The sequence below is a fragment of the Eutrigla gurnardus genome, assembly GCF_963514095.1.
Source record: "Eutrigla gurnardus genome assembly, chromosome: 19".
Taxonomy (NCBI): Eukaryota; Metazoa; Chordata; class Actinopteri; order Perciformes; family Triglidae; genus Eutrigla; species Eutrigla gurnardus.
In genome coordinates, this window is record NC_139930.1 from 10,860,013 (window position 1) to 10,874,767 (window position 14,755).

Below are 14,755 nucleotides of genomic sequence, written 5' to 3' on the forward strand. Positions count from 1 at the left end.
ACGTGCCGACTCGTTATTTAGAGATCCTCTGACAGTAAATAATAGCTATAATATTACACTGACACGAAAATACTATAAAAGCACTAAATGAGTGTGATGAAGCGCTGAGCGGAACAGGTTGCCCTTGTCAGTTTCGATAAAAGATCCGTGATCATATCTTTCTCCACTGAAAACACTTATGTTTTATTAAGCATGTATATTTTTTCGTGATCGCACGTTCATCTTGTAGTTGCCAGCATTCCCAGCCTTCTCTGTTGCAACATTGTTAAAGAGTATTTTACTTCATGCAGAAAAACATAGGTATATGTCATCATGCTTTTTGCTTCTAAGGGTATTAAACAAATACGATCATTATATGTGATGATGAACTACATGTTTTCCTTCCTCTAACACAAAAGCTGAGCCAGCAGAAAAGTTCATCAAGTCTAACCTTTTATTTACATCCCGAATGGATAATACAACCCAAATCACGAGCAGTAGGCTATTAAGTCTACAAGTTATTAATGGTTAGTAAAATTACATTTTTAATGGAGTCCGGCGTTGTTATAGAAAGCATCTGCTGGTGTCGCACTCTTGCTTAATTAGTATTGCTAATGCTGGGGGAAATGTAATTCATTAACAGGAAAACACTTAAATGTGATGCTGTAACATAAATTAGCCCGTCTGAAGTGGGGATATTGGACCCAGTGTTGTCGTTGGTTGCTGGTAAAACCGAACGATGAACAATAACAAAGTCTGAACAAAATCTTCACCGGTTCTATCAGTAACTTACTGCTGGATCAGTGCATTTGTTTTAACCCAAAGGGGAAAACTGTGAAATAAGACAACCCAGTCTTCTTTCTTTCTTATCAATAATGTCACCCATAAAGTAATAGCCTACTTGTATCAATCATCCAGCTAGCGATCCTTTTTTGTGCAGAATGCTGTGCCCCAATGATATGAGGCATTATATCTCTTTTAACCCTCCTTTAGGGGGCCTTATAAAGAGACAGGTGCTAAAACAGAGCGTCTCAGACCGAGGGGTGAATCCAGGTATATTCAGACGGGACGGTACGAGAATAATAATGTGTTTTTGAACATTAAAGCATGTAAACATGTTTGTGTAGAAACACAAAACACAATGATGAAGCTAAAAATGAGCACATTTCCCCTTTAATTACCCGACCTTCACCGCTGACTGCACCGATTAATGATAAGTCTCAACACTCCGACTTTAAGGTTCTGATCATGAAATTGAGATCGTTCTGTTCATCAAAGCTTACATATTGTGATTAATTAACACCACATACTCGCTTCCTGCTTTTAAGGTAATTGTTAATATTTGTTTCTCCAATTTTGGAGTGGAATTTGTTCCCCTCATTGTAGGCCTGGGGAAATTGGAGGGCTCATCTCTCCTCTTGATAAACACGGAGTCCCCCAGCACTCCTTCCCACTCGTCAGTGTGGCGTCTCACCAGTAGAGCATAACACTTTTTTTTTTTTTCAGTTTTGTGTCTGGCATGAAGAAAAATAAACAAACCCAGACTAAGTAATGCGATGAGCTTTAAGGATGATTCCAAGCTGCCAGTGTTTCATATCTTTAATCTCATAAAGACCTCTGTGTTTTCTGTATCCCATCAAATAAGATAATTGCCGTCATTCATTCTGCTATCTTTGAGTCCCTCCATATCCCGTTGCCCACTCCTCCTCGCTCATCCTCCCCGTGATCTCACTCTCGACGCCGCCTCGTCCTGATTAAAATGCACACGCTGACCTCTGCGCCTTACTCTCTTCTTCTCTCTCCCTAATTTATGCCTTCCTCCTCACCCTCTCTCTCCCTCCACATCTCCCTCCCACCACCTCTCCTCCTTTCTCTGTCCCTCCCTCTCTTTTTCTCACAGTGTCCTGAGGGGCTGAGGCCAATGAAGGATGGCTCAGGTTGCTATGACTACTCCAGGGGCATTGACTGCACGGATGGCTTCAATGGAGGCTGTGAACAGCTGTGTCTCCAGCAGCTTGTGCCCCTCGAAGATGACCCCAGCTCCAGCAACGTGCTCATGTTTTGCGGGTGAGAACAACCAAAAAAGTAAATACATTGAAAAGGTGTCTGCAGGCGGGATGGAGCGCGTCCTCGTGAGATGGCCTTCGTGAGTGATATTTCAATCAGGAAATTCTTTCTCAGGCAAATACCGGCATGAAGGAAATGAGATATATGCAAATGAGAAATAACCGGTGTGTGATCACCAAATCACAGCTAGATGTGATGAAAGACAATTGCCCAAGATTCCATATGAAAGTATTGTTTTCAAGTATGGTTTTGACAGTGAATGTTTATAAATCATGCTGAATGTTTCATTGCAGATATTGAAAATGGGCATCAGGTATTAAACCTGAATCTTTAATTTGACTTCCTGCACATCATTCAGCGAAACATTCATAGTACAAACCCTCTCTTCCTCACCCACATGTCCCACACTGAGCTGATACACTGACTGGGGGAACCTTTTGAGGCACTTCCCCTAGAACTAGATTGTGTCACACAGCATAGTAATCTCTATCAAGGGAGTTAAAAAAAAAGCTTATACTGTGACCAGGAAGCTTGACATTCCAACATTTCCTAGTTTTTTTTTTTAATAATACGTGTCAACAAATCACGTTCCACACCATTATACCAACACGACCCTTCAACCTTTACCCTATACACAGCGTGGTTCAATGGGTTCAGGCTGTTTGTGTCGTGCCTGTCGTTTTTGTAGTTTTCCTCTCACATCTCATCTGTCATCTCTGAGTTCCACTTTGAAGACTGTCGTGTGGTAATTTGGAGATACATTGATCACGCCACGTTTCAAGTCGCTCCATTCATATACGCCATTGTGGGCCCACTTTTGGGTTGCTGGCGAGTAAGAACTCAAGGGAGGAAGGACATCCTAGTTCTTTTTGAGATGTGCCAGGTCCAGTGTGAGATGGCATTATTCCCTCTAGTACATTAGCTCGCTTAGAGTATGGGTGAACAAGCCAACAAAATCCAATTTACAGCAATGTCCACTTTCCCTAATGCCATCAGTACAATTGATTTGGACTCCCTGTTCAATGAGTGCACCTGAATATGATTTATCAATCAAGAATATTTTTGCCCCATCAGTATGCACACCTTAGTTGCACACGTAGCCTTCTTCTGTGGCGGAGCAAACCTTCACTGCATAGAAAGAGACACGGCTTTACCTTCATGAAACAGGAAGCGAGCGCTCCATCAGGTCTGCTGCAATTACAGGACAGCGTTGTCAACGACGACCCACTGAAGCGCTTAGACCTGATCCACTGCACGGGGGCGGCCCAGACTTGAGAGCCAGCCAACAGCAGCAGATACTCAACCCCGTCTGGACTGGAGGAACGTGCAGATAAATGGAGAAGATATGATAATTGTGCCGCATTGGAATATGCTTCCAGCGGATTGCTTATGTCCACAATAACAATCTCTTCAATGATAATAGCAAGTTCACTGCTTCACTAATGTAAACAAAAGAAAAAGACCACAACAATAACAGCAAAAAATAACAGCCTGGATATATACTGAATGTGTATTCCGGTGGGTTGATGGCTGAAAGAAAGGGCTCAGACATTGTCTTGGTAGTTTGCTTTCCTTGGATTGCTCATATGTATCCTTTCACCTCACTTGCACATTATCCATGACACTGACAACGTTCTCCCCCTCCTCCTCTTCCTCCTCCTCCTCCTCCTCCTCCTCCTCAGGTGCGTGCAGGAGTATAAGCTGGCAGGGGACGGGCGCTCTTGCCTCTTGCTGTCAGACAACTGTGAGGGACCAAAATGCCCAAGGCAGGATGTCCACTTCAATGACACCCTGTTTGGTGAGATGCTGCATGGATACAACAACAAAAGCCAGCAAGTCAACTTGGGACAGATATTCCAAATGACCTTCCGGTAACTAGCATACAAGTTCACACATTTACACTTTACACAGACACACACGCTGCCATCAGAGTGCATTTTGTCATATTGTTACTGCTTATACAATATATTGTTCTTCCTGTTTCCTTTAATCTGATTTAGATGATTGTCTCATCCTGTGAATGCTTTTCTTCTTTCCATTCAGTCATCGTTTTTGTCACTGTCATTATTTCTGCTGGTGTTGATTACACCGACAATCTCACTTCGGGACCTGTTGTTTCACATCTTAGCTGTTAACATCTTCCCGGCGTCTCCGAAGACGCACCGCCACTTTTATCACTTTTTTTTTTTTGGGGGGGAGGAAAGATAGAAGGGCTTGAGAGCTCAGCAGAGCAGCTCTGAGAATCAGCAGTCAGGGTTTGCTGTTGGGGTGCCGCATCTGTGTTTGCACAGATGTTTGCGTGTGTGTGTGTGTGTGTGTGTGTGTGTGAGAGGGGGAGAGTGAGAAGGGGATGAGAGAGTGATCGTTGAGCGAGGATTGAGACTTATCCCATTGCGGTTCTCCCTAAACTGTCAGCCCTCTGAAAACCTGGCTCGCTCTGATAAGTCGCATGCTGTTTGTGGTGAAATGCTCCTGTAATCACACAGAGATGATGAGGGTCTATCTATGCACAAATACGACTACGCACACAAATAACACGCTCAGCCTGTATCTTGCTTTCTCTGTGTCTGGCTTTTATTTGTTCCCGCACACACACACACGCACGCACACACACACACACACACACACACACACTATACATCTACAGAGTGTTTCAAGTGACCATGAAATGCTTTTCATCTGTTCTGCCCTATGGGTCACAATAGTCATGCTTGACTCAACACAGCCACATGATGTTTCTGCTCCACGTCCTCACGCTCCTTCTGTAATGTATATTGTTGTGATTCAGGATTTCTACGTGGCACACTGGATACAGTTTAAGTTAAAACAGAAAAACAGTTTCAAACACTTTATTGGAAGAAAGTCTGTTAGTGTTAATAAACTTCTTTAAGATCCAGATTAATTTAATTTGAATGCACGCATGGAGAATTTCTTTGGGTGTTTTTTGTCTACAGGGACTTTTAAAAGAAGACATTTCATTGCAAAGGAGGCACAAAAAAAATCACTGCAAGTCTTTGAATCCATTAGAAAGCTGCTTTTAGGAAGTCTTCTCCCAGAAATGTGCTGGTATTCAGGTACCTAATTCCTGAAAGTAGCATTTACTGTTGAAAAGTGCATGAAAAAAGGCACTTCCTGCCTTCATATTATATTATATTACATGTAATATGAATGCCTGCCAGATGAAGTAGTTCTAGGTGACATTCATTTGAATTTCTTTGGCGCACAGTTTGTCTCCATCTGTCCTTGAAGTTGCCTTTGGAATGTGGGTGCGCTTAACTACGTAGGAAGTGGGAAGCATCCGGCTGCCGCATGTATTGACTTATTTTTAAAAGATTGCTGAAGAAACACAGATCATTCATTGAATATAACAGTATTTGCATAATTCGGAAACACTGGCACAAATGTGTTTTTTTTTCCCTCCATGCGATTTCAACCATTAAGCAGAGCGTTGCAGCATCTCTCACTCGTTTTCACATGGGTGTGTGCTGAGGAGCCGTATGTTGTAAGGTGGGACACCGCTAGGACTGACATGAAGAGCTGTAGCCTTTAAAGGGGGATTACTAACTTTGATCACCAAAAGAGCTATGAGCTAACAGGGGCTTAAAGCAAAATGTGTACAAATGACTGACACGTCTGCAGCCTCATAAGCGAAACGGACTGAGAGCCTCGTGTTCCCTAAAGGTTCAAGAGGCTAAACCAGTCGGGGACTACCCTTTAATCCACCAACCGGGGCACAGTTTGACAGATAAAACAAAAAGCACAGTTTGGGTATTTGGAAACCCAGGGAAGATGACAATCTTGATCCATGTGCCCTCAAACAGCAGAAAGCCCAGTGGGTCTCCGGCCTCCAGACTCAAGCTCGGCACTGTGGGTTACATCAAACTAGATCCAGTGAAGGGATTTGCTCTCGACACCGTAGCAGCCCTGACACGCACTAGATCACAAAGAAACGTCTGAGCATCCTCACATGGGTGGAAAAGTACAAAGTCATTTCAAATGTTTCGCTTTATAAAGTTGTCTCAGTCGTCTCTCAGGTCGTTTTTTTTTTTTTTTTTTATGAATTATGTGAAACATGTGAAAGGTCACGTATGAACTTTTCTGAACCGTTGCTGCAAATAAATCCTTAAAAACAGGAGCCGTTTGCTGCGCTGATCCATCTCTTTTAATCCCGTCCACACACCCTCCCCCTCCTCCCATCCTCTGCTGGACGACTCGCATTTCCGAACATCCACATGGAAATTACAGACAGAGTTGATTACTAACCACAGGCTGCTGTTTTTCATTTTGCCCTTTGACAAACACACGCCGTGTGTAACAACTCAAGAGATGGCGCCCAGTGATTCACCGTGGAACGGCGGTCTACATCAAAACACGCAGCTCTCCATCCTCCCTTTCGTCTGGCTTTAGAAATGGCTCAGGTGTCGCGGCTATTTATCTTCCTAAGAAGGTAAATCAGCGCTGCTACCTTACATCTGTTATTTTTCCTTTTCTTTTTTTTTTCACAGTGCACTTACACTTTGTCTGCTGTGAGGCGCCCGTATAATACAGCTGACAAACTACATTTCTCCCTCCGCCACCTCAACCTTCGTTTTATTACACCTGTGCAATTTGCACCTGTTCCCAGAAGCTAGAAGCATTTCCATGCTAATTGCGAGACGCACACTTCGTCGCACTTACCATGTCCCCTGCAGTTAGAGGCCCACTTGGCTGATTACGTGCAGATGACAGACGGAGTGCACTTCCTGGCTGATGTGCTCTCTGTGGATAAATGACACGCGCGTCCGTCGGTGCAGAGAGCGTCGGAAACGGAGCGCGGAGAGCGTTTCGCAGACCCACCCTACTGTGCACAGCAGTTATTGGAGAGGGTGTGAGACAGGAAGAAGAAAAAAAAAACCTCTCTGACTGAACCGAATGCCCAGTTGGGGGAGAAACTTTTGTTTATAGTTCACTAGAAGGTATTTTGTATGCATCGCCTTTCTGTTTCCATCTGTGTATTACGAGCTTGATCAAATTCATTGCACTTAACATTTTCAAAGTCACTTTTTTTCCTGAGCTATTCATCACTCTAAGTCAAACCAGACAAGCTGGGCACACACGGGTATTACGCCCGCCTCCCCGTGCGTCTAATTAAACACGTGTATTACTGCATGTCATCACTCCAAAGTACTCATTCGACTTATCAAATCCGCTGTGTCGTTTTTGTCAAAAGGACTCTTTTTTTTGTCCTCTGAATGATTTACTCCCAAAAGATACAACATCATACCCGGTAGATTCACACTTTCTATATATTTATAGCAATAGGTTACAGTTTTTTTATTCTCATTATTTTTTTTTCCTCCACGTTTCCCCCGCACTGTCTTTGATATGCAGATACAAGTCTTATCCCACGGCCCTGCATCCCTTTCATTATCTCACCTCCACTGTCTACCGATTTCTTCTTTCTCTCTCTCACACACACACACACACACACACACACACACACACACACACACACAGAGGGACGCCACAAGCCCAAAGTGAAATATTAGACGGTTAAGATGAATTGTATGATTTGAATCCCAGCATCACGGGGAGCGTTTTAATATGAAATATTACCTGTGACGTACGGCTGTGTTTCGTACGCGTTGTCGTAAATTGATCTCACTTTGCTTCAGATTCTTGAAAGCAGGACAGGAATACGTTTTTTTTCAAATTGTGCCTTTTAGAAATTACAGGATAATACAATGTTATGCCAGCGTGGGCTTGTGAGATACAATAACATGTGTTGGGAATGTGAACATCACGGCTGAGAACGGTTCCATTAAAATTGCAATGTCGCTGTGTAAATGTATGTACGGAGTCCGCCCAACTCAGAAGGCAGCCGTAGCTTCTGTGAACTGACAGTGGGTGCAGGATAATACAAGCTGTGTTTTGGTTTTTCATGTTTGCTTGTTTGTTTTTTTCCCCCCTTTTTTTGACAGCACCTTAAAGGCGTACCAGCTTTTCCACCCAATTATCAAAACAGGTTGATGAAAAACACTTATTTCTCTCTTTTCCCTTTTTTATTCATAGACACTGTACAATGTAGTCCTTTGTGCTCTTGTTTGTACAGTAATAACATCTTGGCACTTAGACACACACACACACACACACACAGGTGGCAAAGGAATATACGGAGATGGGAGAATGTGGACGTGGCGGTGCCAGGATAATGGCGGACCATCAGTCCTGAAAGCACATTTGTCAAATGAATTATCACAAACATCATGACATCCAATGCATTTACAGTGAGACTTGGGAAAACATCAGCCCGGCCGTATTCAATGATGGTCATTCGCTGGAGAGGAACAAATAACCTGACACATACAGTACGCTGAGCAGGGCTTCACAATTCACCAAAAACATGTAGTGGAGGAAATACAAAGGTTCTTCACAGGTCAGACACGTTTTAATGTTGAATGTCAACAGTAGAGGTCTTTGCACCTAATCTGGAAAAAAAAAAGCCACCTGAACCTGACAGGCATTTTCTTCTTTTGTTGAGGGGACCTGATCCAAAAAGCCCCGATGACAATTCATCCTGAACCGACCCTAACGGAGAGCGAATACACTGACAGCGGCGTGATACATCACCGCCTAACGAGCATCGGCGGTTGAAAAGTGTAGCGGTACATTTCATCTTTCCCCCCGCGCTCCGCCGCTCTCACTCTCTGTCTCACCTAAAAAAATAACACACACATGCTTCCCGTGCCATTAACACATGATCAGAGCTGATGGAAGGATAGCTGACATGTTGGCACAGGGACCCGACACCAGCTGCAATAGCATGCGGCCCCTCCCCGCACTCGCTAATTGATAATAATGTATTCCTATCTAACACGTACAATTTGCGCTAATGCCCGTAATGAGAAAACAAGCCCTGTAATTAGGTTGATACATGTGACAATCACATTTATCTACTGTTCATTTTAAAAGCAAAATTGAACAGTTGCGTGTGATGAATATTTGACCCCCCCCTCCCCATTTCAAATGGTTGCAATGCAAGGTTTGGGTGGTGACAAGCTGGAGTGGAGAAGAAAGAAGAAGCTTCACCTGCTGCCACCGTTGTCACTCCGATGCCAAAGACGCGTTCACGCACAAAAAAGTGCAGTCTCAAAGAAAAGACACCAAAAAAACCCGCTTTTGATAGACACTCGGCTCTTACCCCTCATCGCCACTTACCTCACAGACTAAGACGACACCACAACATGAATAATTTGTGGATCTGGCAGCCCACAAGGCTCACAGGCATAAATACACCCACACTTCCATGTTTCTCAGTAATTTCCAGTAATTATCTCCTTAGTTCACACATTGTGGCTTCTGCTGGGTAGTTGGGTAAACAAATATTATGAGGCAAATGTTCTTCCCACATAATGCATAGCCATGAGACGGTGAGCCAGACTGCTGAGGTGAGAGGAGTTAATCACGGGGTTGATGACCAGCGTCTTTGTCATTCTCTTCCAGTATTCTGCTTGCTCCCTCGATTTTTGAACGCTCCACTGATAAGTGAATTGTGTGTTTACCTGTTTGCTGTTCTGCCAACCCGGTCTCATGCAAGTTACTGAAATAGTCATGAAAATGAATTGCACATGGACAAAAATGTTCCATTTATTTTGTGTCACCCATTACGAATTTCAATCAGACATTAGGTTTAGGCAATAAAACCTATTACATTGCTTAAAATAAATTCCTAGTTTGAGGAAAAAACATCACAAATGCATCACTTTACAACAACAATTTGGGACACGAACACCGGTTTCGTGGTTGAAAGTCCTGTGTTTGACCCATCCCCCTCCTCACCCACAGGAAGTGGTCTTTCTCGCTCTGTCTGTGGCCGAGTCACGTGGATGCCTTCATTTAATGTGTCCAGCACACACGGAGGAAATAGGAACCTAATGTCTCTCTATTGGCGATGTGTCCGTGCTGCCCAGAATGTGAACACACTTTGTGCCCACCACCAAGTAATGTGAACATGTTGTTGTGACTGTTCCGCATATATGTCTGTGAGTCCAGGCTGTTCCTGCACGTGTGCGTGGGCGGTTAGATTTGTGCAACGCACACAGATGAAGGTGTGTTTCGGGGTGGTGCCATTTCAAAAGACTTCCAATAGAAACTTTGCAACAAGACATGCCGGAATCGAAGCACCGAGAAGAAGATAACTACGTATGTCTTCACACGTGTGTTAAATTCATTTTTCTCAACTGCCGGCTAACAATGCACCGCCTATGAGCGACTCTGGGGGGAGTCTCCTGTCGCTGAGATCGCCCCGATGATGTCGTTAGCGGTATTGATGCTTGGGCTACATTATTTATAGATGGCCCCACATTACAAATTGGGGTCATGGGATTTGAAAGATGAGTGTTTACCAGGTTGGTAGGGTCTCTTGAAAAGATGCTATGGAGTTGCATTGTTGGAATTCAAGAATAAGACCCTTTTACACTAACATGTACTGAATCATTTATCAGCCTATGCTGCAACAATATTGACCTTTTTATTGCTCTTTTTTTTTTTTATAATTTATGTTATCTTATTTTAAATCATATCCAGCTTTATGCTTTATGTGGATCCCCATTAGCTTCCACAAAGTTCTTGCTAGTCTAGTGTGATACTAAATGATGGAGTTGGAGTTCCCCCTTTCATATGCCATTATATCCCTCTCTAGTAGGTTTTTATCCCTTCTGCATGCACACCAAAGAGACTTTTTCTTCTATGTTTGCTGACAGTTTCTGACAAACGTCTTGATTTCTTTGGATGCCGACTCCCTCAGATAGAAAACTGTCTTAATTTGTGGGGGGGAAATGCAAGAAAATGTCATTTCCTGGGCCCTGAGCTGTGTGCTGAGTGTTGACGCGTTTATTCTGGAAGGGATCGGCTTCATCTACTGTGGCTTGGATCGTGTGTTGCTTTGGAAGCGTCTACAAAAGTGGATAAATGGAAATGTCAAATTGTTGGGTCTTGTATATTCCACCATATAATTTATAGGCTTGATGTTCAAATATGGTACCAACAAATATTAACAAAAATGTTTCTTTTCTTCACACATTCCAGCAGCTGACTACCTGGAAAGCTTTGCTTTTATTCACACGCTTTAGTGAAGCTAGTTGCTAGTTGGCTGGAGAATAAGATCTTGGTTTGTGTTAAAATAACGCAAAGTAACATGTAATTAGTGTAAATATATAAGAACCGTCCTTATCAATTTTATTAAGACCTTCTTATGTAAGGTTACATACAAAGCATAACAGAGTTATATAACCACAAAGTCAACCTTTCTTTTGACATCACAAGGGACACGACCAGTGGTTCCTGGGTGAAAGTCCTGTGTTCGTTTGCTTCCACCGCCCTACTGTACCACATAATTCTTTCAATAACTTACTCCTCATATTCCTTGTTTGCATAAATAACAGATAATGCCAACATGTTTTCCTGGCAACTGGGCTGCCTTTGAAGGAATTTAGCAAAATAAAAGAAGCTGCATGTGTTTAAGCCTCAGCCAGTCCTCAGTGTCTGTAACTCGGTAGACATAAGGGGAGCCCGTTAGGATTGCGGAGGCTTGCCTGTGTGTGCGCTCAGCCCTTCCTGTGGGCTTGTGTTTACCTTTGTGTGGGTATGTGTTTGCCGGTGTGAGTCAGTGCACATGCACACACGAGTGCGATCACTCCTGAGGCAGTCGCTCCCCGCTTAATAACTCACATGGCAAGGCAGGACCTAACAGAGCCTAGCCTAATATCGGCTAATGTCAGAGAGGCTGACTACCTGCTGTTTGAATGGAGAGAGAGAGAGAGAGAAAGAGAGAGAGAGAGAGAGAGAGAGAGAGAGAGAGAGAGGTGGATCAGCACTGGCAGCGATAAGGTTTGAGAGGGAAAATGAATAGGGAAATAAATGGAAAGAGAAAGGCTAAACCAAAAGAGCAAAGCTGAGCAGAAGTTAGAGAGCGAGACACTGGGACAGCGAAACTGTGAGAGAAATGCAAACGAGTAAGAAAAAAACGGATATCGGCACCAAATGAGACAGAATGAGCCAGTAAGTTGCACATAGATTTAGTTAAAGCATGCAGAGAGAAGGCATAAGAATAGCTAGTATAGTATGTTCACATCAAATAACAACGTTTCCATCCATGATGGGTCATCAGGTCAAACAACTACCATCGCTTACAGAATCTATTACGAGTAAGTAGTTGCTCATTTGCTGCCTGTTGGCATTTCCTTAAGAAAATCATTTGTATAGATTTTTTTTCCCATTACAAGTACATGTGATACAGTATTCACTGTATAACCAGTCAACCGAAACACACTTAGCCAGTAAGGTGTCACACAAACTGTCGTTCCCGTTGCTGATCATCGGAGCCAAGTGTGCGATTCCCAGGAGCGTTACTTCCATAAATAGTTCAATTAAAGATGCTCAGTGTGGAATTCAGAGCGTCCATTGCCTCCACGTGTCCCTCAACATTACGACGGCTGAGCACCATGATGTCCTCCTTTATCAGAATTTACACTTATCTGAAATCATTTCATGATCATTTGAAATTAAGTCATTTTTTATATCACAAGAAGGCGAGGATCCTGCTACTAACTCACACAACTAACAGATGCCCACGTACAGTATATATACAAGCTCCTTCTATCCTATACATTAAAAGAACGTTGCCTTTCAGCCAACATTGCCACACCCATAGATTATTTGATCGCGTTTTTTGAAAAGCGACAGCGAACGATCTTGACAAATGTCCCTTTGTGCAGAATAGAGTTCCTTCCCCGACCTCAATCCGAAAGCAATTACAGGAGTGGCTTCTGCACACAGTGCAACTTTACAAGTAGTCGCCGTACTTTCCCACCGACCGCCGATGTCTCTAAAGTGTTCTGTAAACCGTCGCTGCACTCGTTTGATTTGTTTATGTGTTTTCCACTTGTAGTCCTGCTGAAGTACTTTCACATAGTCTTGTTCAACTAAAGGGCTTATTCATCATTACAGTGAAAGCGTATGTCTTATTGATTAAACAGCCTCTTCATTTCTCCACTTAAAGACATTCCCATTACGCAGAGAAGTTGACAGTCCACTTCATTTATCTCTCTCGCGCCAACCTTTTACCTTTATGAAGTCCTAAATTTCTATTTCGCATCAATGATGCTTCAGGAACGAGCAGAAAACAGGGACAATGATGGTGTGATTGTCTGGTGATGCTGCGGCGCACTCGTGCTAGACTGATAAAACCACTCGCACGTGCTGCAGCCAGTGAATCAATAGCAGACCGGAGGGTGAAAGACGAGAATATGCAGCAGAAAGCATTAAACCCTCGGCCCCAGAATGAGATGGGTGGGGGGGCAGCTTACAATGCCACTCCTCCAAAACAGCTTCAGCTGTGCCTCTCTCTTGCACCGAAGGAAAGCAGCATGGAGTAATTTGTAGACCAGGGCTAAATCCCGAAATTAGTGGCTGGATGTTTTTAGTATTGATTAATGAACTACTGCTCCAGCAGGGAACTGCAGGGTGGCGGCACTTGTAATTTTGTATCCCCTCTGGACGACTATCCGTCTTAACTCTTCCTCTTCCGCATCCCTCTCTCTCTCTCTCCCTATCACCCTGTGTTTCCGCATGCAGTAAATTTACCATTCATAAATTATTCATTAATACCAATTCATAAATAGATGCCAGCTTCAAGCCATTTGTCAACGGTATGGAGTTCTGCTACGGCGAGGATTCACCCACATTCACCTCTGCAAGGCCTCATTATTAAGTTCATTACCACCTCTTTGATGTGATTTCTCAGAGCCTGTGTTTCAAGATGGGACTCCCAAAAAAAGCAGCTGTACTTGAGTTAGTGAAATCACCTTGATAGACAGAATAACAGATAACATAATAGCATTTAATCGTGCCTTCGTGTCAGTCACATCGCTCTGTAATTATGCTGTAAAAGGAAAGAATACAAAGACTGCCTTGCCGTCTCGGCCCATTACAGCTGATCAAATACAGAATGATAGGACTGAGAAAAAAATGTGATGAGACTCTTAAACATATCTTTTATGTATCTGGGAGGCAGAAAATAATCTAGGCATTAATAAAAGTGGGCTTTTCTTTCGGTAGATCAAGGATCTTTACTGATGGATGCACACAGATATATGAGTAAATAAAAACATCAAGGTCCCCTGTCCAAGTTTTCAGAGCGAGTTCTTGTTGAATGCTTGTGTTATTTGGCAACGACTCCCAGTTGTGAAATTCTGAACTGACAATCAGCATTCTGGCAGCATCGAAATTGAAGAGCTATAGGCACTTTATTCTATTGTCTTTGTAAAAAAAAATACAGCAGGAAAAAAAAAGATTATCTGCTCTATCTTCTGACTGCCTGCGAGGTTGTCTTTATTTGTCAGAATAGAAGACGGTCAAACTGCTCTGCCTCTTGATTGTTGTGCCAAGTGAGGAGAGATAACCTCCCCGTTGTAGTTGTCCTCTATCAAATCCTCGGAAGTGCTGCTCGGCTGTCAGCGTGATGCCATGAGAGGGACAGGAGTTTTTAACTGCTGGTGAGGGGCTCCTCGTAACACCGCGGTGTCGGGATGAGAAACCCGGGGAGAGAGAAGGGGGGGGGGGGGATGGAGAGAGAGAAGTGTGTCAGGATTGATAGACACAAGGGGGGGGGGGGGGGGGTAATGTGAAAAGTGGCTCTGATCAGCTCTGCAACTAGCTGGCCTGTATGCCC

General features: G+C 43.4%; 1 protein-coding gene across 1 annotated transcript in view; it reads left to right on the top strand.

The window, feature by feature from the left end:
- The window catches only part of astn2 (astrotactin 2), a 232,385-nt gene that overhangs the window by 153,549 nt on the left and 64,081 nt on the right, over positions 1-14,755 (top strand). The window contains exons 12-13 of the mRNA XM_084036066.1: positions 1,880-2,046; positions 3,729-3,917. Of these exons, the coding sequence (XP_083892192.1) occupies positions 1,880-2,046; positions 3,729-3,917 (356 nt within the window). The remainder of the gene's footprint in view (positions 1-1,879; positions 2,047-3,728; positions 3,918-14,755) is intronic.